At 37.3% G+C, this 24,234-nt stretch overlaps 1 protein-coding gene across 4 annotated transcripts in view; it reads left to right on the forward strand.

The window, feature by feature from the left end:
- The window catches only part of USP9X (ubiquitin specific peptidase 9 X-linked), a 101,452-nt gene that overhangs the window by 69,395 nt on the left and 7,823 nt on the right, over positions 1-24,234 (forward strand). The window contains exons 27-45 of one of the 4 annotated variants that reach the window (XM_032100941.1): positions 2,480-2,588; positions 3,185-3,331; positions 3,453-3,599; positions 4,387-4,609; positions 6,942-7,162; positions 7,562-7,752; positions 8,178-8,351; positions 10,262-10,403; positions 10,580-11,330; positions 11,848-11,971; positions 13,187-13,412; positions 14,506-14,635; positions 16,272-16,457; positions 18,201-18,421; positions 19,469-19,557; positions 21,894-22,050; positions 22,450-22,662; positions 23,104-23,199; positions 23,887-23,897. In XM_032100941.1, the coding sequence (XP_031956832.1) occupies positions 2,480-2,588; positions 3,185-3,331; positions 3,453-3,599; positions 4,387-4,609; positions 6,942-7,162; positions 7,562-7,752; positions 8,178-8,351; positions 10,262-10,403; positions 10,580-11,330; positions 11,848-11,971; positions 13,187-13,412; positions 14,506-14,635; positions 16,272-16,457; positions 18,201-18,421; positions 19,469-19,557; positions 21,894-22,050; positions 22,450-22,662; positions 23,104-23,199; positions 23,887-23,897 (3,558 nt within the window). The remainder of the gene's footprint in view (positions 1-2,479; positions 2,589-3,184; positions 3,332-3,452; positions 3,600-4,386; positions 4,610-6,941; positions 7,163-7,561; positions 7,753-8,177; positions 8,352-10,261; positions 10,404-10,579; positions 11,331-11,847; positions 11,972-13,186; positions 13,413-14,505; positions 14,636-16,271; positions 16,458-18,200; positions 18,422-19,468; positions 19,558-21,893; positions 22,051-22,449; positions 22,663-23,103; positions 23,200-23,886; positions 23,898-24,234) is intronic. The other 3 variants (XM_032100942.1, XM_032100939.1, XM_032100940.1) reach the window with 3 other exon arrangements.

Consider the following 24,234-nt stretch of genomic DNA (forward strand, 5'->3'; position numbering starts at 1 on the left):
TGTGGAAACAAATCAGTGTTTGTAATGCAGAGAAGGTTTAGCAAATACCAGACAGAACTGAATATCCTTCCATGACAATTGTTCTCTAATCTCCTACATTCAATCAGAGAACAATGTGAGCAAAAATATGCATGTGAGAAAATATTTTTGGTGCACCATAAAAGACAAGGAAGATGATCAAGTTCAGATCTCACAAATAGGATCTTTCTAGAAAAGATCAGATGGATTGTTTGTTTTTCAGAGTTTGAGATTGGGACTTCTGTTTCCTCAGAGCATAACCATGCTACCTCTAAATTGAGAAACAGAATGCAAAATTAATACTAAATGCTAGGGCAGTTTTTTTCCCCTCCAAGATAATTGATTTTGTAGTGGTGTCCCCTGAGTGCAAGATAATTGATTTTGTAGTGGTGTCTCCTTAGTTAAGAGGAGATAGCTGAACAGCTAATCCTAAATAATCCTGGAACCCAGAAGTAGTTTGCTGATTTCTGCAAAGTGTTTGGTGGCCACATGTATGTGGCCCAAATAAATAAAAATTTTTGTGCTGGTGTAAAGCAATGGCACTTATACCCACTGAAGAGACTGTTGTCTGTTAACTATACAGAAACCTGTGTCCTGGAGCACTCAATAGGGCAGGATTCAGGTTGGCAGCTCTAAGGGAGGTGCTTGACCTCCAGCTGTTCCACCTGCTGAGTGCAAGTTCATCATGCAGCTCATGTCCTGTGTGCCAGCTCTGTGCTGTCATCATGTGTCTAAAACAGCACAAGATGCCTGTGCTTAGGCAGCTGCATCCCTCTCATGATTCCTTAAGAGCTCTTAGATTGTTACAGCTTCACAAAAATATAATACTGGTGTTCAAACATTGCATGCTCCTCAGAAACATAACAGTGTAAGGCATGTGTTCGCTTGGTTACATTTCTCACATTAGGAGAATATCACCTGTATCTATTTCATTCTGCCTTTAAATGCACAGACTTGAGGAGTGTCTGTGTGATGTGTCCCAAGCAGCTGATGGATTGTATCTTAAAATAACTTTCTGTGAGATGTTCTACAAAAATGTCAGCTCAGCAGTCAGACCCCATAAAATGTCAATTATTGTTAAGAACAAAACAGACCAGCCCCTCCGCACGGTCTGCTGCAACTCAGAGCAGAGTAGGAGAACTTGGAAAGATCAGAGAAGGGTGACGAGGGAGATCAAAGCTCTGCAATGACTTCCATCTGAGGAACAGCTGAATAGCTGGGGGCACTTCATATTGGAGGAGAGATGAATGGTGGGAGGAGAATACCACAGAGACCCTTAAAATCAGAAGTAGCAAAGGGAGAACAAAGGAAGAACTGTGTTTCTTTGTGTAAGACCTTCTTGAGCATAACACTTAAGCAGTGCAACCCTTCAGTTTGGAAATGGTTTGAGGGGTTCTTTTGTGAACTTGTCCAGTGAGGGCTATGAAATACTCCTCTTGGTAGTCTTCCTGAACCACGGATTGTTAGAAGCTGAGAGAACATTCTGGAGAAGTGTCACTGCATGATTCCTTCTTCTTGTGCACTTTCCTTTGTGCATGGTACCAGAGATGGGGTGCTCAGCCAGGTGCATCTTTGCTCTGACCTCAAGGTCATCCTTATGTGGCTTTGAAACCACAGTTAACCACACATGAAAAAACTCTGAAGGGAATAGGATTCTTTGGTGTGCTTTCCACCCTGACTCCATGGACACAAAACAAAGACAACCACACCAAGCAGACTCTGCAAAACTCAGTTTTTCATATGCTGAGATACTTTGATAAAATCGTTCATTCAGCATTCATTTGTAGTCTCTTCCCACACAAACAGAGTTGTTCCTAACAGTTTTTACAAGGCATACTGCTCAGACAATCCTACTACTTAAAAGAACAGGATTTGGGATTTGCCTTAAGTATTTTTTTTTACTGAACCTTATCCATTCCCGCATTGCTCCAGTGATTAGATTAGATTCTGAGGTGGAAAATTTCCTTTAATTATAGCCACTTGAATTTTCAGGAGGGTCATCATCTCTCACGTCTTACTAATGATAAATTTTGATCACTTCAAACATACTCAGCAAACTGCTGCAGCGACACATAAAAGCAGTTTTACTGGAATAGTTCTGGTTTGTCTTACCAGGTACAACTGGTGCTTGATTAGAAAAAAAAAAAAGATTTGGGATTGCAAATGGTTGTGTTATGCAATATTTGCTGGCAGTTGCGAAGGTGTAGTGGTGTTAGGTGTTTCTAAGTTTCTTTTTCTTTAAATATTTGATTTGTGGAACAGGTTTTGTAATATAATTAATGCATCTGAAATTTCACTGCGAGGAGAAACAATATGATGGCTAGTGAATAATTAAACTATTCTCGTTTCTTACATTACTTTCAGTTTTAGAAAATGGCATTAAGCAGATAAACACAAATTTAATTAATGTCCTGTTTGGATAGGGAGATTGAATTTAATGTTTCTATTAAATTATTTCCAGAACTGTTCGTCAGATGGCACAGGAGCAATTCTTTTTAATGGCTACCAGGTGTTGCATGGGACAGAGACCTCTCCTTTTCTTCATTACCCTGCTGTTTACTGTTCTAGGGGTAAGTTTTCCGAGATAAAGTCTTCAATATGGGAGTGTCTGTAAAAAGTAATAGGGCAAAATACCTGCAAGAAAAGACGAATTGCTATTAACAACAGTCACTAAAATATAGATTCCTTCTGACCTACAGGCAAGCAGCACAGATGATTTCCATTTGAGCTAGATCAGGGGAAGAGGGACTCTCTTATATTTTCTGATAAGAACATGAACAAGAGGCTTTAATGTCTGCATTTGATCTTTGGTGATTGCTAACCTTTAAGTAAAAACATTAGCAGCTTAGAGAGATACCTACAGTTAGTGCCTTCTCCTACTGGTCCTGCCAGGGCTTTTCAGTTCCCCATGCTCATGCCTCTCTTGAATGTTTGATTGTAAGTTTTGATTTGGTTTTCTTTCTCCCATTCAGGTATAGAAATTGCTACTAAAATAGTTGAGAAGCCATTCATTAACAGCTAAATACTATTGTAAACTTCTAAAAGGTTAAAAATCACCTTACACTTGTTTTCTTTTATGTTTATTGTCAGATTTAGGGGAAATATGTTGGTGTTGCACTGTAAGTAGAAGCGTGTATAAATTCTCATTTGCTTTTGGTTTACACAGAGCACTGCAAGAGAGAGAGCTAAGCATTCTGGAGACTACTTCACCCTCTTAAGACATCTTCTTAACTATGCTTACAACAGTAATATTAATGTACCCAATGCTGAAGTTCTTCTCAATAATGAAATTGACTGGCTTAAGAGGATTAGGGTAAGTTTTGGGATCAGTTTATTCCTGATAATTAGGTTTTTGCTGCTTTATTGTAAAGTACAGTTCTGAGCTTGGTAAATATTTGCTGTTTGGAGTATCCTAACTTTCTCTTAAATGGCAGGATGAAGTAAAAAGAACAGGGGAGACAGGTGTTGAAGAAACTATCTTAGAGGGTCACCTTGGAGTAACAAAAGAGTTGTTAGCATTCCAGACACCTGAGAAGAAATACCACATTGGTTGTGAAAAAGGAGGTGCTAATCTCATTAAAGTAAGTTCAAGTTTTTTGACCTATGGAGGGGAATTTTTGTCTTTGTGAGGTTTTAGGGGTTTTTTTGGGGGGTGGATGTTTGGGGGGTTTTTGTTGTTTGTTTTTACCTGTAAATAAGTCAAAAGAAGCTTCACATCTTGTGATCTGTATCCATAAAAATACTTTTAATTGGAGTTTAATGTTTTCTTCAAAAATAATTTTTAAAATTCCATGTTTCATTCATAAAGTGTATTTAACATTCTCATTTTACTGTATTCCAGTATTTGACAAACATCACACAGAGATAGTGAGCTAGATACAGGGTAGTCCTGTACAGGACTGCTTTCCTTCATTACCCCTGTAATGTCTTTCCCGCACACGTTCTTAATTAGTGCTGTTAATGCTTAGGGCAGGTTTGAACAAATGCATCATATCTGAGCATCTCTTTAATCAGACTTGTTTTGTTTGTACCTCTGATATTATAGAACAGGAGTGTTGGTTTTTCAGCACTAATTGATAAAGACCTTTGTAGATAATACTGGTTTTGCAAAAGAAATTTTTTATCAATCAAGAACAGTACAGATTTATTTTTAACTTTAAGTGGGGAGGTGGTTTGCAGGGAACTACTTTAGAATGGAGTTCTTCTGTTCTAAATTTAAAAGCTCATTGTGGTGTTGGTCTCAATTTTTACTCTTACTTTGTTTTTAAGTACCCCTCTGGTTCTCAGACATTCATTTATGTAATAGCCCTTACTCTGTTGTAAAATAATTTCCATGGTAACAGGTGATTTATTGTCTTTTTTTTTCAGGAGTTGATAGATGATTTCATCTTTCCAGCATCCAATGTTTATCTACAATACATGAGAAATGGAGAATTGCCTGCTGAGCAGGCCATACCAGTCTGTAGTTCACCAGCTACTATTAATGCTGGCTTTGAGCTCCTAGTTGCACTAGCAGTTGGATGTGTGCGAAATCTCAAACAGATAGTAGACACGTTGACTGAAATGTATTACATAGGTACAGCAATCACTAGTATGTAATACTTTTAATTATCTATTTTCTACTCTTTAATGTATATGTCATGTATAGGTTTTGTTTATATTATCCAGTGAACCAAATGCTGGGGTTTTTAGTTCATGGTTTGTTTGTGGCTGCTTTTAATGTTGGAAAATCAGGCTGTCAGAATCTAGAAGAGTTTGCCAGTGTAGCCTTTGTTTTTCTTTATGCAGTGAATGTACCGACTTGCATTCCAAGGCACCATCCAAATTCCAGCCCCAGTCACTTGCACAGCCTGACCCTTCCTATCTCAGTCTCTGACTACTCCCCTTTGTCCATACCAGCTCCCAGGAACCTCATTCTATCTGTATCTTCTACTTCTGTCTCATCATTTCAGGCTCTTCCTAACCAATCCCAGAGCCTCACCAGGTATCTTCAGCTTAGTTTTAGTGCCAGTCTCTTGATTGCTCACCTGATTTGTCATCATTGTCCACACACAGGCACAGGTCCACTGTTCTGTTTCTCTTTTTAGTTCTGAACTCATTCTCTGCTTGTCATAGTCCTTTTTCAGGCTCCATTTTGGCCTTGTCTCTGCACAGCTCTGCGCTGAAAGAACTTTCTCCCTCTCAGCGGAGAAAGATTGTAGTGATTGCAGTCTGTTAGTGCTTCAAAACCCAATAGTCAAGTGAAACTTGGGCTAATTTTCAAAAGGATGGCAAAAGGCTCATCTTTAGCATAGATTGTTGTTATCACTAAAATCATGTAAGACTTTTTTAAAAATGAACAAGCAGGAGCATATTTTCTCCAGCTCTATATGGTATAGCAAAAATGTTTTGCTGTAATACTAGCAGGGAAAGGGAAAACAGAAAAAAACCACCACCACCAACCAAACAAAATCCAAACACCATCAAACCAAGAAAACCCAAGCTCATATGGTGAGAAAGGCAGGGAGAGTTGGAGTTGTTCAGCCTGGAGAAGAGAAGCCTCTGGGGGTACCTTATTGTGACCTTCATTACTTAAACATGGCTTATAAAAAAGCTGGAGGAAAACTTTTGTACCAGGGTCTGTAGTTATAGAGGACAAGAGGCAATGATTTTAAACTGAGAGTAGATTTAGACTGGACACAAGGAAGAAGTTCTTCACTATGAGAATGCTGAACAGGTTGCCCCATTGTGGATTCCCCGTCCCTGGAAGTGTTCAAGGCCAGGTTGGATGGGGCCCTGAGCAATCTGGTCTAGTGGAAGATGTCCTGACCCATGGGAGGGGGTTGGACTGGATGATCTTTAAAGGTCCTTCCAACCCAAACCATTGTGTGATTTAACAGAAGGTTTAAACTCACAGCATTTACCAAAACCATAAGCAATTAAAAATAGTATCCCAAGGTGGGAGTTGTCCACTACCTCTCCAAATGGCAGTGCTACTTGCTTGAATGGTGCTATCAGTGAGTCGTTTGAGGTTTTTCAATCTTCTTCTGTTTGGTTCCATCACAGATGAATAAATTAAAAGGATAGCTTTATGGTTTTCCCCTCTGCCTCATCCTTTCTTCTTCACTTTTTTTCTACTGGGAAGTAGTGTATTTCTTATCACCTCACATTTAGAAGGATTTCATGGCATTTCGTTCCACTCAAGTATTTGATAAGCACAGTAGAACACCAGATCTCTGTGGTATGTCAGACAGAAGAGAGAACACATGTATGAACTGTGCATGCTCTGTGATTCATATACCAAGTCTGCTTGTAAATATGCATGCTCTCTTATATCAGAACTTTTTGTGTTAAAACTGCAGAACAGCAGCTTAGCATAGGAAACCTGTGATTGTAAATGTTCTTGAAGAGATGTCAGGAAACCTGAGAGAGAAGACTCAGGAGGAAAAAATATATATCAAGTTATATAGATAGCATTTGCTAAAATTGTTTCCCATCCTGGCAAGTAGAAGTGGGGCTTAAGTGAAATAATGTAAATTTTTTAAGGATTATAAATTTTGGAGAGTATTATAATTTTTGAAAGGCTTATAAACTGGTTATATATTCTGTTTTCATTCAGCTGAATTGTTCAGCTAAGAAACTTGCTGGTATTGAGGAAAGACTTCTGTGTCACATATAAATAGACTAAATTTTTGTCTGGCCACCTCTTTAGTTATGCAGTGGAAGAAAATGTTACAACATTAAGACTACAGATAGAACTGTCCTTCATAGAAGTTGGGTTAATTTTAGCAATTAAGTTTTCTGATGGAACATTGTTTTTTATTAAATTGCAGTGTGATACAGACTAATAATAATTTTATGCAACTGCCCTTTGTACTGTATGAATGTCCTCTTTATTTTGTAACAAAACAGTTCTTTGACCACATTCTGCTGTTTTCTCTTAGCCTGTGAAGCGCTCACAGAATGGGAATATCTGCCACCTGTTGGGCCTCGACCGCCAAAGGGATTTGTGGGACTGAAAAATGCTGGTGCCACTTGTTACATGAATTCTGTCATTCAGCAGCTGTACATGATTCCAGCCATCAGGAATGGGATTCTTGCAATTGAAGGCACGGGCAGTGATGTAGATGATGATATGTCTGGGGATGAAAAGCAGGACAACGAGGTAAATTTAATTAGATAGAATTACCTAATCTTTAAATTGTAATTTTTTTTTTTTATGAAAAGGTCATAATAAAGTTCTGTTGCCAATCAATTACTTTGATTTCCACTGATATCCATGGGGAAAATAGGATAATCTTTCATACTTGAATAGGTTCACTGTCAGAGGGGCACTTGAGAAGATCCAGGTGGCAGTGTTTCCAGAATTCCTCCTTGTGGTTTTGTACTGGAGAGCACTGCACCTTATTTCTGCCACCACGACTCTGTTAATGCAAACAAAGACAGTATTTGGGTTTTCAGCTGAGAGTGTGAAACGCCTTAGATTGTCAAATTAAACAAAGGATGCAACTATGGGACAGCTACATATGAAAGTGAATTGCACAAATTTTCTTCTGCTTTTCAGAGCAATGTTGACCCACGAGATGATGTGTTTGGTTATCCACATCAGTATGAAGACAAACCAGCACTGAGCAAAACTGAAGACAGAAAAGAGTACAATATTGGTGTTTTGAGGCATCTCCAAGTAATTTTTGGTCATTTAGCAGCTTCCAGGCTACAGTACTATGTACCAAGAGGATTTTGGAAACAGTTTAGGTAAGTAGAAAATTGAGAATTGATGTTTGTTCACTGGACCACTAAGTACAACAAAACTAATCATAGCAGAATGGCAATGATGTAAAGTGTAAATTAGCAGAAGCTGTGCAACTTTATATGCTTTTTCACCATTCTGTAGAAGTCTATTAATACATTTAGGTTTACAGCAGGATGGTTATTTTGAATTTTAGCAGTTTTTGATAGTGAGACACTGAATTAAGTATGAAGTTATACACAAGACCATGTTTTTATACTTACCAGATAAGTGTCGGGGAAAGAACAACAGGGCGCATAGTACATCAAAAACGAGTAGTTTGGCTCTTTAAGGAGGAGGGATTAGTAGCTTGAATAATTTTTTTTTTTCTAAAAGAAATTATTGGTGAACAAAACAAAAAATATTTGACGAAATGTGCTTTCATTTTCAGACTTTGGGGTGAACCTGTAAATCTACGTGAACAACACGATGCTTTAGAATTTTTTAATTCCTTGGTGGACAGCTTAGATGAAGCTTTAAAAGCTTTGGGCCATCCAGCAATGTTAAGTAAAGTTTTAGGAGGGTCCTTTGCTGATCAGAAGATTTGTCAAGGATGCCCACATCGGTAAGTGTTGAAGATTTTAATCCTTTTTACAGAAAAACAACCCGTGTTTGTATCCCTATAAAAGTAATTAGAGTCAAAGAGTGGGTTTTTTAAGCGAATAGATTTTGCTACCTTATTTTTTTCTGCAGATGAACATTCGTTTGTCTACAGGCACTTAATCATTATTGCTTCGACTTACAGACTGTATGTGAAGCATTGTGTATTGATCAAGGCAGGAAAGAAAAAGCTTTTTCATGTTAAAAGTGAAAACAATTATAGGGGCCAAATGCAATGTAGAAAATTTTAATACCTGGCCAAAAATTGTTTCTGTCTTTGGTTTTCCATAGTGTGTGTTTAGAGCTGAGCCAAGTAGGAATCTTGAGTTCCAGTGAGTAAAACTGTTCATACTCACTATGAACATACTCACATACTCACTTACTTAACCTCTAATTAAGGACAGTGGTATAGGAGGTTCATCTTTGTCTTAAGGTTCCTGCTGTATTTGTAGTTAGCTTTAAATGTGAATACTGAAACTCAGCTTTGTAGAAGGTGTGTAAGAAACCACCCATGCCAAATCAGACTGCAGGTCTGTAGCTCACTGTTTTGATGATGGTTGTTAATGAAGGAATAGAACTAGGCATTGTAAAGTTGTAATTCCCTAGACTTTTTAATCTATCTCTCTTTTTGAGATGGATGGTTAAAATTGCATGCAAAATTCAGGATGGCCTAATGATCAACTTATGCTTTTTTACATCTGGCTTTGTTTTATTATTGTATTTAATTTCTGTCACTATCAGTTGGCCTTCCTACTGTTCATATCATGCGTGATTCTTTAACAATACAGATCTCTGTATGTTGCCATTGCAAATACTCTTTATTTTGAAAGCTGACCATTTCCTTTAGCCTTCAGTTAGCAATTAAAAGACAGGGAAAAATGATACAAAAGGATTTTATTGAGGTAATCTTTCAACTTCAATTGAGCTAATGTATGAATAAGAAGAATTTGTAAAGTGAACATCTTAAGTTTCGTGGGTTACAATGAGTGACTAGAAGTGCGTTGGAATACTGCAAGGTAAAATGATAGCACTGATTTTACTTTATATGCAATGGGTAATTAAATGGCAGATGCAGAGGAGAAGCAACATGAATTACCATTCATTCCTGATATTATGTACTATCCTGAAGTATTTTCTGTGTTTTTGGAGCTCTACTGGATTTGCGTAGTTGTGCTTATTAATAAAAATGTTACCCTGATTGTAGTTTAGGGAGGAGAAAACTCATGGTAACTAAACTGTGGATTTGTATATGGCAAATTAACAGCCTTTCTATATTTTGTAAGTTATTTAATGGATGAATGAATATTGCTGTTGGTTGAAGTGTTTCTAAATATTTATTTATTCAGTCTTTGAAGGCTTGATTGCATATCAGGAAAACAAGCCCTTCAGGGTTACACTGGAATAGATGCAGCTTTTTAAATTTATTCATCACTTCTTTATCTTTAAAAACAAAAAGTTGTTTCCAGGATGTATCAACTGGTTGTCTCTCAAGCATTGCTGGTTCATTGCTAGAGATTTGTCTGTGGATTATATTTAGAACACAGTGTGAAAGCCAGTCATAAACATGCAAAAAGATTTTATAAAGATGGTGGTTCAGAGATTTTTACATAGAAAATAAAAAGACTTTTTGTTTGGTCTTTTGCTGAATTGGCATCTGTTTTGAACTGTTGTCTTTAGGTGTGATACAGTATTTGTGTTTATCAGTCTAATTCCTGACCATAAAAATGTGGTGTGCAGCTACTGTAATGTAACTGTAGGAAAACTGCAATAAAAAAGAGTTCAGTTCTTGTACTGCTTACGCACTGTAGCACCTGTAAAACATAAGAAGTTGAACACGTTCCTACCTTTCTCGTACATTTACCTATTCATTCCTAGGTATGAATGTGAGGAATCCTTCACAACTCTGAATGTAGATATAAGGAATCACCAAAACCTTCTCGATTCTTTGGAACAGTACGTCAAAGGAGATTTATTGGAAGGTGCAAATGCATATCATTGTGAAAAATGCAACAAAAAGGTAATGCTTCCTTATATATTAAATTTGTGTGCAACTGTGATGTTACAGCTGTACTATGTTCAGCCTTAGTTCATGTTCAGGGAAGAAAAGTCATCTTTTCATTACTCAGTTTGGTATTTGGTGAGAGTAAATGAATGGAAATTTGAGAGCTGGTAACTGTTCACGTCCTTTTTTAGGTGGACACAGTGAAACGCTTGTTGATTAAGAAGTTGCCTCCAGTTCTTGCAATCCAGTTGAAACGATTTGATTATGACTGGGAAAGGGAATGTGCAATCAAATTCAATGATTATTTTGAATTTCCACGAGAACTGGACATGGAACCTTACACGGTGGCAGGTGTAGCAAAATTGGAAGGGGATGATGTGAATCCTGAAAATCAGATAATACAAAATGAGCAGTCAGAAAATGAACACTCTGGGAGCACAAAGTACAGACTTGTGGGTGTACTTGTGCACAGCGGCCAGGCCAGCGGTGGACATTACTACTCTTACATTATCCAGAGGAATGGTGGAGATGGTGAGAAGAATCGGTGGTACAAATTTGATGATGGAGATGTGACAGAGTGTAAAATGGATGACGATGAAGAAATGAAAAACCAGTGTTTTGGGGGAGAGTACATGGGCGAAGTGTTTGACCACATGATGAAGCGAATGTCCTACAGGCGCCAGAAGAGGTGGTGGAATGCTTACATTCTTTTTTATGAACGCATGGACACGATAGACAAAGACAATGAACTAATAAAATATATTTCAGAAATCGCTATCACCACTAAACCCCACCAGATTAAAATGCCCTCAGCCATTGAGCGAAGCGTGCGGAAGCAGAACGTGCAGTTCATGCACAATCGGATGCAGTACAGCCTGGAATATTTCCAGTTCATAAAGAAGTTGCTTACTTGTAATAGTGTCTACCTAAATCCTCCTCCAGGTTAGTATGGTAGTGTGATAATTATGGATTCATTTCTTGCAAGAAGAATTTTGGTTTGTGTGGCCAAGGATTTATCTAGCCAGTGAAAATTTGGTGTGTCCTGCTTTGAATACTCTTGTCCTTGTGGACTTTTGCAGTTGGACACCTGCTGTTCAGTTGTTCATCAGTGATAAACTTGCCAGCATATTTAGCACAAAATACTTTGATAAACTATCAGCTATTACTCAGTTGCTGTACTAAATCAAGTTAAAATGCTCAAGTTTGAGGCTCTTTTGTTGAAAACAGTTCTCAAAGATGAGATGCTGAATTTGTAAAAGTCAGACATATGTTAGCCTCCAGGTACCTGTATTAAAGCTTACATTTTCAAATGATACATTATAGAAGCTAGAGGCTATTTTGATCCAGTTTCTTCTAAAATTGGGACACCATGTCAGACAAAACAGTAATCTGAAATCAGTTAAATTATTAAAAGTTGCTTTTACTTTGTCTACATGTGAGTATTCTGATTTTTCTTTAGGACAAGATCATCTGTTGCCTGAAGCAGAAGAAATAACTATGATTAGTATTCAGCTTGCTGCTAGATTTCTCTTCACCACAGGATTTCATACAAAGAAAATAGTCCGTGGCCCTGCTAGTGATTGGTATTTTGTCTTTTAACAATAATTACAATTTTGGAAGTTTGATGTCTCTTGAAAGATCCCATTTAGATACATGGTGAAGGTGCACATGAAAAGGGGGAAAATTTGAGTAGAAGATACTGGGAAGAATTTGAGCCTTAAAATATCCTGCTGATCTGAACAGCTTCAAATTTAATTTTCCAACAGAGCTTAAATGTGTCTTTTTGTCTGTCTTTTAAAAAGAATGAAAGAATGGAAGCTGTCACTAGCACAGAACTAACAGGTTATGTTTTCTGACAAATTCAGAATGGTTTTTACATTGTTTGAATCATTCTTAACAAATCTCTTTACAGCCCATTGTTGCAGCGTATATTTGTATTCTGTTTGTGAAACATGTATATAGTGTCTGAGACACTGTTGGCAGGGTATTTTATGTACATTGCTACAGGGCCTGTAATTCAAATCCACACTGTGACAAACAGTCCTATCTTAAGGACCTTAAGCTGGGTTATTCTCTGCTGGGGAAAGGAGTGTGCCTTACTACTGGTCAAATTGGAGAGAAAATCTAGTATTCATGGCTGGTAGTTTACCAGCTAGTTACTAGTAAGTAGTTGTATAATACATGGCAAATTTGTACCCCCAGTAGCAACTTCCCGAGTAGCTTAAGTTACTCCTTTTATTTTAAGAGATCAAAAAGAGTTGAGATATTCCTGCTGGAAGGACAGAGTAATGCAAGACCCTCTCTGAAACATATTTTAGTCTTTGGGTATTGGTTTTTCATTTTGTGGGGTTTTTTAAGATCTGTGAATGGGACTATAAATTCTTGTTAGGTTACATATTTAATGATGTGTTGTATACACAGCTTATGAAATCCACCTGTGTTCTCTGCTGCTCACCCTCTTCCCCAGTTGCAGTACAGAGAGAATGGTGGCTGCAAAATAGGACCTGCTTTGAGGAGTAGTTTAGGGGGTGTAATGCCGTCTTAATTCTTACAGGTGATAGAAGTAAAATGCTACAGTTAAGTGTTAGGTTTTTAATTGAGGGTTATCTTCCATTTGTGATTGCTCGTAAGAGTATCACTATAAGAACTACAAATTATCTGATTAGAATCATTTTGTGAACAAAAATGTTTGCGGATCACCTGTAACACATATTTTCTTCAAACTCTGCAAAAGAGCATGTCTGCCAGAATTCACTAATGTCTGCATTTGGTCATAATGGTGTCACCTCCTGTTTCAGGTATGATGCCCTGTGCATCCTGCTCCGTCACAGCAAGAATGTACGCTTTTGGTTTGCACACAACGTCCTTTTTAATGTTTCAAACCGCTTCTCTGAGTATCTCCTGGAATGCCCCAGTGCAGAAGTGAGGGGTGCATTTGCAAAACTTATAGTATTTATTGCACATTTTTCATTGCAAGACGGACCATGTCAATCACCTTTTGCCTCTCCTGGACCTTCCAGTCAGGTATTTAATTTTCTAACGAAAAGCTTTTGAAACTTACTCTTTCTTCATCATAAGCATTTAGTGTAAAGTAAGCTCTGGAGTAGATGCATCAGTGTTGGCTGGAAAGCTGTACAGCCCATTTTGCACTACAAAACAGGATATAACTCAACCAGTTAGTGAGAGAGTTGCTGTCAGAGGGCTTCAGTTTCCCCTCATTTGTAAATCTCTGTGAAGGCTCAGTGGGAGCTTTGAGTAGGGAGTGTGAAACCTACAAAATAAAACCAGTGGCTATTTTAGTGAAGTAATGTGTAGGGAAGTGAACCCTTGTTTTTATTTAGAACTTCAAAACAAACAAACAAGCCCCCACAAACAGGCTGACGCTAACCTGAAAATCTGCAGGAGTTCAGTAAGTTTTAATCCCATGTATCTTGCAACAGTGAAATTGTCAAAAATTGTAACTTGGTGTAGGAGTAGACAGTGAATTGCCTGATTTTACACACCTAGAACTGACAAAAAAAAAGCCTATATGTTACTGTAATACTTGTGATAACAATGGCTTTGTTTGGACTCTATTAAAAAAGGTAACCTTTTCGAGCCTTTGCTTTGTCATGTTTTTAATGTCTGCAGTGAGGCACTTTTTGCTTACATGGTTTCACTCACCTTCTCAGAATGTTTCCATTACAGTGTCTGGCAAAAGAATTTGTGTAAAATTAAAGTTAACACAGGCTTAGGAAGTGTTTTGTATCACAAGGTATTTGAGATACACCTGTAGAGGTAATTTGGTTTTCTTAGTCTATAAAGTTAACAATGGAATTGCATGTGTGTTTCTTGAGCATTTAGGCCTGTCTGCTATTGGAAAAAAAAGCCCAGTTAGAAGTTTCTATAGCTGCCTAATTTCTTGGATTTACATGGTATTGAGTGATGGGAGTCTTACTCCCTGTCTGTCTTTTTCTCTGTGTGAGACCCAGAAGACTAACCAGCTGCTGGTACTTCAGAGCTTGTATGAATCTCATACCTTTTAACCAGTTCTGTTCTCTATCATAGTAAAAAGTATAAACTAAATAAAGATATGATAGGTTCAGTCACTAACAGTAGAATTTTTTTCTTTCTGTAGGCTTACGATAACTTAAGTTTAAGTGATCACTTACTGAGGGCGGTACTAAATCTTCTAAGAAGGGAAGTATCCGAACACGGGCGCCACTTGCAGCAGTATTTCAATCTGTTTGTGATGTATGCCAATCTAGGTAAGCAAATTGCTTTAACTGATGAAACTATAATAAACTGAGGCTTTATTAATGATCCAGTTGCAGAGGTAACAGCAGGAGAATCCAGTTTTCCATCCTTAGGCAGATTGTTATCATTACATGTCATATAAATGCTCCCTAGCATCTGTGTTCCTCCTCTTTGGAGTTTGGGGCTTCAGTCTCCCTATCATCCTTGGAAGATAAACATGAGAAGCTTGAAGCAGTAAGACAGTGTCCTGCTGATAGAGGGTGGGGGTGAAATTTTGTAAAATATTTGACCATTGCTGTTTATCAGCTCATGCAGGAAGTAGACAATTTTAAAGGAATTTAATTTCCTGTCTCTAAAATTAATCTAGACAATTGTGTTAATTTAATTACACCTGTAATGTCTGCTGCTTTCATATACTTTGCCTACCAAAGTATTATCTGTCTGGCAGGTTTCTGCCATGACCCCCAGAGTAGAATTAATGTTATTGCAGAAAAGAGAGATGCAATTCTTCTGCTCCAACTTCTCTTTTCTTCTTCATTAGCTTTTCATAGTCAGTGCAGTTCAGGCCTCTGAGTAGGAGAGCACTCAGAGACTAGATAGGAAAATACAATTTTATTTGTGGGTCTGATCATTGTCACAATCTACCCTGCAGAGATAAACCTGGAAATACTAATACAGTAAGCTGTTGTCCTTGTCTTACTACTGTTACCTGAAGGCTTCTGTATGGATGTAGAGTTCATTCATCAAAAACCACAATAGCATCATTCCTGCATTCTGTGAAAAAGATTAAATTGTCTGACATTTTGAGAAATCAAATAGTAAACTGTTCACATCAAAGCAAGTGAGAGATCAGTTCTACACAGGATGCCACTACAAAACTATCTAGCATAATCAGAAAAAATGCCATAAAAAAGGCACTTGCACTTCTTCTTATCAGAAAGATGGAAGGTAAGGTCCAGTTGTGTTTCAGAATAAGAAAAGACTTGGAAATATATGAAAAATTATTACTTTTAACCAAAATAAGAAACACAATGCAAGAAGGGACATAGTGAATTTCCTGGTAAGTACTTGTGTATTATGTGCAAGGTATTCTTGCAGTAAAACCAGGTGTAGGTTTGGATTTTTTGGTTGGTTGGGATTTTGGAGGTTTTCTTACTGATTTTGTAATGTAATTTGCATTTATTACATTGTATGCCACAGTTAGAAATGTCTTAAGTTTGTAATTGATGTATCTAGGACATGATAGAAAAATAACAAAATACACTGGGGGGGGCGGGGTGTGTTTTTCCTATCCTGGGCCTCACAACAAAAGGATTAATTCATTGTCCAAGAGACTTCTCTGAGGCTTTGCTATTAACACAGATGTTACTTGTGGGTTGCGTAAGTGCTAATGAGCACTGTGAAGAAAAGAAACTGTAGTAATATACAACTCCCCTTCAGTGTGATTTTTCAGCTGTATATAGTTTTGTTGTGCATCTTTATTGATTTGGTTATTTTTCCCCAGAAAGTATAAATGAGGCTTTAATAGAACTAAAAAGTTGCAAGTCATGTAAACTCTTGTTATTTTTCTTTTAAAAAAGTCTAAAAATAATGTATTTTTAGTGCCAGAAACAAGATTTTTTTTTTTCCCCTCCCTGCCCCATATAGGTGTAGCAGAGAAGACACAACTTCTGAAACTAAATGTTCCTGCAACCTTCATGCTGGTGGCTCTGGATGAAGGTCCAGGCCCTCCAATTAAATACCAGTATGCTGAGCTGGGGAAGCTGTACACTGTTGTGTCACAACTGATCCGCTGTTGCAATGTCTCATCACGGATGCAGTCTTCTATCAATGGTACAGTAAATTTTAAGTTTGCTTTAGATCCATTGACTATATCAGTAAACGTCTTTTTGTGCATGTTTAGCAATTATTTATAAAGTGGATTAGCTGGAAAAATGTTTTGCTTTTATGTGTAGCAGCATCTTTCATTTAAAGACACAAATCTGTTTGCCAGAAGCAAAACTGATCTGTTATACTAAAAAGACCAAGACAGAAATCTGTTCTGTATTTTATGCTGCTTGGCTTATTCCTTAAAAATACTGGGAAATATTTTGTGAAGTAGGAGGTTGCTCATTACAAAGTAGTAATGCTTTTAGAATAGTTTAAGCCCATTATAAAGAGTTGTCCAAAGATGTTTTTATCCTGAGTAGGCGATAAAAAAATAGACTACAGAAATAATATGTACAGGAAAACCACCATAGCAGGTTTTGAGATAACTAATAGTGCTTACCACTGAAGAGATGTTGCATTGTTTTAGGTAGCTCTTGATTATGATTTGGTGCTCATTTAAACTCAAGACAGCAAACAGAAGCCAGCGCTTCAATTTATAAAAGATAAAGAATCAGCTGGAAATTGATTAACCAGAGTGTAAAGCATTAACATTTCCAGTAGCTGAATAGAGTGGAGTTATTTTTGAGAAATGGTGACAGAATATTGGGCCATGTGGACTTTATAGCCTGTATCTGTACACGTTCCGCTAAGCATATTTTAGAAAACCTAATTAGAAATCTGTAGAGAAGCTATTTAATGGCAAACTCATTACAGCTTGATGTGTCAGGCTATAAAGTCAATAGGCTAGACTATGCTATAGTGAGATTAATGAACTGAAGATTTTACTGTGCTGTAATAAGCTTCAGAATCATGTGGCAGTTTTGCTTGGGGTTTTTTCCAGTGCATTACTTGAAGCTTAAACTGAAAAGATATTCTACCTGTGAAAAATAGTTGTATATTCACTGTAGTCATAATATTGTACTAAAAAAGATTACTTGTATGAACTTTACTTTGACTACTAATTATGATTACTGTTTGCATAATAAAGTTATTTTTTGCTTCAGCTTACTAAGCTGGAAAAGTTCTCCCTTGGACTTCTGGGCATCTTCAAACAATAACTCAAAACACTGCTAAATTTAGAAACATCAAGAGCAAATCAGCATTCTTTCACTACACAAAATGAAGCTGACTAAAAAGATATATTAATTACAAAAGTGTATTTATTCTCTGCATTCCAGAGATGCAGATGGGACCGTTTTAACATAGATATTCCTCTGAACACTTTTGCATTGTCTTGTGAAGTAAACAGACACTTAAAATATGACTTGGGCTGTGTTACACAAGCAGTGAAATAGATAAATTTGGGAGATAAGAGGATTTCTCTGAGGAATCTCAGTGATTTCTCCGCTTGCATATGAACATGTCTCCAGCTGTTCTGCTTTGATTGTCACTGCATAATCTTATCAGAGAGGGAGAAGTAGCTCTCTCAGGTAGCAAGTGTCAAGCTTCACAAACATAAAAATCAGTTATTTCATACCATTTTTTTTTCAAAGAAAGTCAGCTGTTAAGGGAGTGTTTGTGTTTTTTCTCCACCTATGTTTTTTGATAAGTTACACCAGTTTGTATTTTGAAGTGTCTACTTCAAAATACAAACTGATTTACAGAATTTACTGATTTACTGATTTACTGAATTTACTGAATTTACTGATTTACTGATTTACTGAATCATTTCAGCACTTTTTAATCTCTAACAACTGTTTGTTCCAGGTAATCCCCCACTTGCCAACCCTTATGGTGATCCTAATTTATCTCAGCCTATAATGGCACTTCAGCAGAACGTAGCAGACATTCTGTTTGTGAGAACTAGTTATGTAAAGAAAATTATTGAAGATTGCAGCAACTCTGAGGAGACCATCAAGTTGCTTCGTTTCTGCTGTTGGGAGAATCCTCAATTCTCTTCCACAGTCCTCAGTGAGCTACTTTGGCAGGTAAAAGTAAAAAGCTACGAGAAAGATGGGATTAAAAATGTGTATGATTCTGCATTTATATGTAAGAATGTTGTATTAAATACTGCACAGGTGCTTGATATATAAACTTTCCTCGAGATGGCATCCTCTGTCAGTCTTTACAGTCTTGGGTCTGTGCATCACATTGGAGTACTGCAGGAAGTGCTTTATGAGTTTAGGGAAGCAATCAACCTTTAACAAGTCAGGAATGATGTGTTAAGTGTGGAGAGTAGACCAAGGTGGTGGTTGTGTATTTCAACAGCATCTGTTAAAGCTTTCTGTCGTTATCCATAAAAGAGATTCGTAGATGGCATGGGAAGTTGAAATAATTTCCTAAAAACTCCCTTGTATTTATGTCAAGTATGTTCGTAAGGTTCTTTTTACAAGTCTGCAGAACATATTTGGCTTCAGACCCAGCAAATAATCTTTGATACTGTCTTATAGTTCCATTGTAATCTCTGTAAGGTCAGTTACACTTTTCCACTGCAAATAAAATTTTTTACTTCTGTTAGCCCATCTTTATATTTGCACATTTATTTTCATGTAACATCACATTTTTCTATGTCCCTTTGTTTGACACTTGAAAGGATCATAAAAATCACTTTACTGATATTTTGCTAGCCATGTATTTTACATTTTAGAATAACCTTTGAAGATAACCTGTGAACACTGCCTAAAAGCAATACCAGTGCATAATGCCATTTTGTATTTTGCTTTTCTGAAGGTATTTTTTAAGGTACTTTATTCAGCATGTCGTGCTTGGGGCTTCAGATGTGGGGCTTCCCTGTGTCACAAAGTCATAAAGAAACATTTTGGCTTTTACATAACCTACTATATTTCAAAACAAAACAAAATTGCAACCCGCAAAATTCCTGACACAACCAACACTTTCTAGAAAATAAGTATTGTAGCTTGAAATATCCTTTGAATTAGAGTAGACTTCAAATGAATTGTGTACTTGTATTTCACTGTGTAAGCTGCATGCCTCAAGGAATGCTTTCTTATGTTTTCTGCATTTTCACTTTTTAGGTTGCATATTCATATACATACGAGCTTCGACCTTATTTGGATCTGCTTCTGCAAATCCTGTTAATTGAGGACTCCTGGCAAACGCACAGGTCAGTATTTACATGTCTTTTTATAGTTCAATATTGTTCTGTGTAGATTGTTTTTCCAGTGGTTCTGTTGCTAATCCTTTCAACTGATCCTTTGATCTTTACATAGGTTTGTTTTAAATAGGTATTAAATCAAAATTCACATATAAAGCATTTTTTCATGGTTTTATCTGAAGTTCTGAGATAAGTACAATTTTTCACCTTCCTTACTATTGAGAAATTCGTTAAAAAGCCAGGACTTCTCACATACAAGAGCATGTGCTGTTTAGGTTAACCTCAGTGGTCTCCCTGTGAGATGCTCAGATTGATTCTTAGAAACATCCCCTTCAGGTGGGTCAGTGGCAGCCTGGGCTTGCTCAGGAGCACATCAGTTGTAGGAGTGGTACCAAGACATGCATAAAGTGTGGCAGAAAAGTATATTTCACACGTAAGTATTCTCTGTATGATCACATTTCAAGAGAATTGTAACTTCAGCATATTATGCATTAATTCAGTTTAAAACCTAATTTTTGTATGTCTACAAAATAAAGCTTTTGAAAGTTATCAATTTTTCAGAAGTTTATTATAGAAGTAGTAGGTGAGATAACACAAATGTCACCAATATGCTACCTGTCAGTGTTCCAGAATGTCACTGTTTCATAATAAGCAGTTATAGGTAGTATGGCATTTACTGAATCATTTCCAACTGTGTCTCATAGGACATTTCAAATACTTTAAGTGAGAGCACACTTGTTGGGTATGTGCAGTCCTGTCCTTAGCTGTGGAAGCAGGCTGCTCTTTTAGGATGTTACCAATTGCCTGGCCTTATTTTAGGAGGGACTCAAAGGAGATGGTGGTCTGGCTTAACCACACTCCAAAACATGGTGACTGAGTTGTAGGGATTTCTTAATTTTCTTTATGGGAATTGCTATGCATAAATAATGCAGTTATCTTATATTTTCTTCTGCATAAACAAATAATTCCATAAAATAAGTCCACAGAATGTTGGAGGATGGGCATAGTTTAATAGAAATAAAGTAAAATAATGGATTTTTAGGGTTGAACTGCAGGTGAGAAATCATGGAAGTGGTTGTTGGGGATAATGCTCTATTTGGAATAACAGGTTATGAAGGAGGTGGAATGTTGTGATATGGCTTCCCTGGAGAAGTACATCACTCCATGTTCCATTGCAGTGTCAGGAGTAGCACTGCTGTATGGAATTGTGTTAGGCTTCTGCAGAGGGTATTAAATGGCCAGCTCCAGTCATCCACTGACTTCTTGCTGCCACTTCTGGCTGTAGCTTGAAGTACTTGTCTCTGCCCTGTTCTTGGTTTTGCTGTGATCATCAGAGAGTTTTAATGATCTTTGTCTTTAAAAAACAAACAAACAAAACCCCACCAAACAGTGAAATTGTCCATGGTAAATGGTGTCCCGTAACTCCTGGGAAACAAGCCTGATCTGACCTTGGGCAGTGTGCATCCCTTGGGGCAACTTGTCTTCTGGTACTGCAGGATCACTGCTGCTGGCCCTTGGCTTCAGACCCACTCTCTTAAACTTCTCTTGATTTGACAAATTCAAGTGCCAAGTTTGGATGGTACAAGTACCATTAAATTAAATTAACTGAAGTAAAGCTCATCACTGCTTTACAGATGGAGCCTGGGCTGACTGCTGCCAGGGCTATGAGGAAAGAGGGCAGTTACTTTCCCTGTCATGAGTGTAGCTCTTTGAGACATCAGTATAATTTCTGTGCCTGACTTTTCCTCAAAGCCAAAAGTATGTCAGTTCTGGGTTTTTGCACAGTTTCAGGGTAGTAATTAATTCCTCTGTCCTGTTGAAGAGCAGAAAGCACAGAAACTGGGCTTAGTTCTAGGGAATGCCCAACTCCCTTATCCCCATGCACAAGTATGTACCATTCATTCCCCTTCAGAGGAGCTGCCTGTAAAGGGTGTCTTTGAGAAGCATAACCGAGTGTAAGTAATCATTCTGTTGTGGATTTAAGCGTTCCAATTCTGTAAGGACCTACTGGGTTAACAGGGCTGGTCTGTAAATGCAGTAGATACTTCAGTAATAAAAATGAAACTGTTAAAGTTGATTACTGTGACTAGAATTAATCATACTTGCATTTTTTATATATCTTGTTCAGTTATATTTTTAGCATGTTTGGTAATATTTGAACTAAGTTATATATATGTGACATGCCAGGTTAATTTTCTGATTTTAAAAAAACATCTTGACTAGCACCAGAAGTCAGAACATCAACTGTCCCTTTTATAATTACATTGTATATAGAGCCTTAATTCAAATCCTAAAACTCTTTAACACTTAAAGTTTTGTCGTTGTTTTGGTTTGTTTTTTTCTAGGATTCACAATGCACTTAAGGGAATCCCGGATGACAGGGATGGACTCTTCGACACCATTCAGCGCTCGAAGAATCATTATCAGAAAAGAGCTTACCAGTGTATAAAGTGCATGGTAGCTCTCTTCAGCAACTGCCCTGTAGCTTACCAGATCCTTCAGGTGATACATTTTATTCTGTTTCTTGCTGCTTTTCTCCCAGTTCTATGTTAAAAAAAACTAAAACCAAACCCCACCATTCTATAGTTTTTAACACCTTGATTAAATTACGCCTTCCAGGTACAACTCATTTGAACCTCCTGTATCAAAAGTTCATTATATGGGATTGAAAGTAGTTTGGTTAAATTCACACTCATTTGCAGCTGTGATGCAGCTGCAACTCTGCAGACTTCATTTCAAATTCAAAGTTTTCTTTGGGGAAAAAAGAAACAGCAGCTCTTTTAAACAGCAGCTGATAGGTTGGTGGTCTTTTCTCTGACAGCTGATGTATAGGAAAGGAAAAATACTTCTGTTTTCAACAATAGAGGAAATAATTGTGAATTGTTCATATTCCATCTGCAGAGCAATGGCGATTTGAAGAGAAAATGGACCTGGGCAGTGGAATGGCTTGGAGACGAGCTGGAGCGTAGACCATACACTGGCAATCCCCAATACACCTACAATAATTGGTCTCCACCAATACAGAGCAATGAAACATCAAATGGCTACTTCCTAGAGAGGTCACACAGTGCTAGAATGACTCTTGCAAAGGCTTGTGAACTCTGCCCAGAGGAGGTAAAGAATTAATTTGACTTTCAATTTAAAAATTGAGTCAAGTGCTCCTGTAAATAATTAGCCTTAGCAACAGTCTCCACTCATTAAAGAGATAAAACATTTCATAAGTATTTTATAAATATGGATTTATATTTTTATTTTTCAGTTTTTATTACTGTTCCCATAGGCATCTGTCACTTACAGAATTAGCAGTATAGAATTGAAATTGACCCTTTAAAGTAGATTGAACGGGTGTATATTTCCAGTAACACGTTGATAGAGGAAATTTTTATTCAGTACAATACAAGCTGTAGGTGACAGAGTGGGGTGGATTTTTTCTCTAAATGTCTAAAACATGACTGGCATGTCTGAAACAATCACTTCCACATAGGATTGGTTCTGGCTAGAGTAATTGTAATATGTTTTACCGAAGTAGATTAAATGGGTTTTTTCAAACTTTAGGAACCAGATGATCCTGATGCCCCAGATGAACATGAGTCTTCTCCACCTGAAGATGCCCCTCTGTATCCCCATTCACCTGGTTCCCAGTATCAACAGGTAAAAGCTCTGAGTTAAACTATTTATTCAGAGTTTCAGGTTTGCTTTTTCTAGCATTTATGGTGACCTAAATTATAGCATTTAGCCAGAAGCATGTTACTGTCAAATACCATATTTGGAGGAATAAAGGTACACCTCCATTTCACCAGGAGCAGTTTCACCATCAGAGCTTCAGGTGAGAACTTTAACAGATTAGGGATTAATCATCCACAGAAAGAGCAGAGAGATTGATGCAATCACAGCCTAGTGCATACTGAATTGGATTCTGTTGTATCTACTGGTATTGATAATATTTTGTGAGTTGCTTTCTTGTTTTCAAGTATAAGATCAAGTCTCAAGGCCTGAATTTGGATAACTGGAAGGCTTTTGGAAAAAAGCAGATGGCTTTGTTGCCATGTAACTCGTGCTATAAACACTGATCTCTAAATCTTAAGTACATATGAAATCCAGATTGGGTTTTTTTATGTTAAATGGCTGTTTTGTTAATGCTTTCTAGTGGAAAGCCAGATCTGGAAGAAATCATAACTAGGATCTTCTTATTGAATTGACTAAATTATTAGATCCCTCACTTAGTTGCCATTTTTTGTTCCAATTCATTTTGTATATTCCAAATCTGCTAATTTAATTTCCTTTCCTGCCCAAATCCATTTTCCCCTCCATCTTGCTTTCCTTACTTGATGTTCTCAGCAGAGCAGTTGGTAAGTCATGCAGATTTTCCCACGCCTTCCTGAACTCCCGAGCTCAGACACATTCCGTAACCTCACCATTGCCTTTGTCATGTGTTCACTTTCCTGCAAGAGATGGCATTTCTCACTAACACACACACAATCCTCATACTCTTAGTTTCTCCACAAATTCTGCAAAAAAGTGGATAAATGAGGTGTTTTCGTTTTGCCAGATCTGTGTGTGACTTTTTTAATTGGGGCAGAGCATTTGCAGAAAACTGCTGGTCTAGATTTCATTCAGTTCTGTAACAGTGAGGTTTCCCCTTTAAAAATTAAAGTATGCTGCATAAACACACGTTTGCTTTTTCCA

This window comes from Corvus moneduloides, chromosome 2 (assembly GCF_009650955.1).
Source record: "Corvus moneduloides isolate bCorMon1 chromosome 2, bCorMon1.pri, whole genome shotgun sequence".
NCBI lineage: Eukaryota > Metazoa > Chordata > Aves > Passeriformes > Corvidae > Corvus > Corvus moneduloides.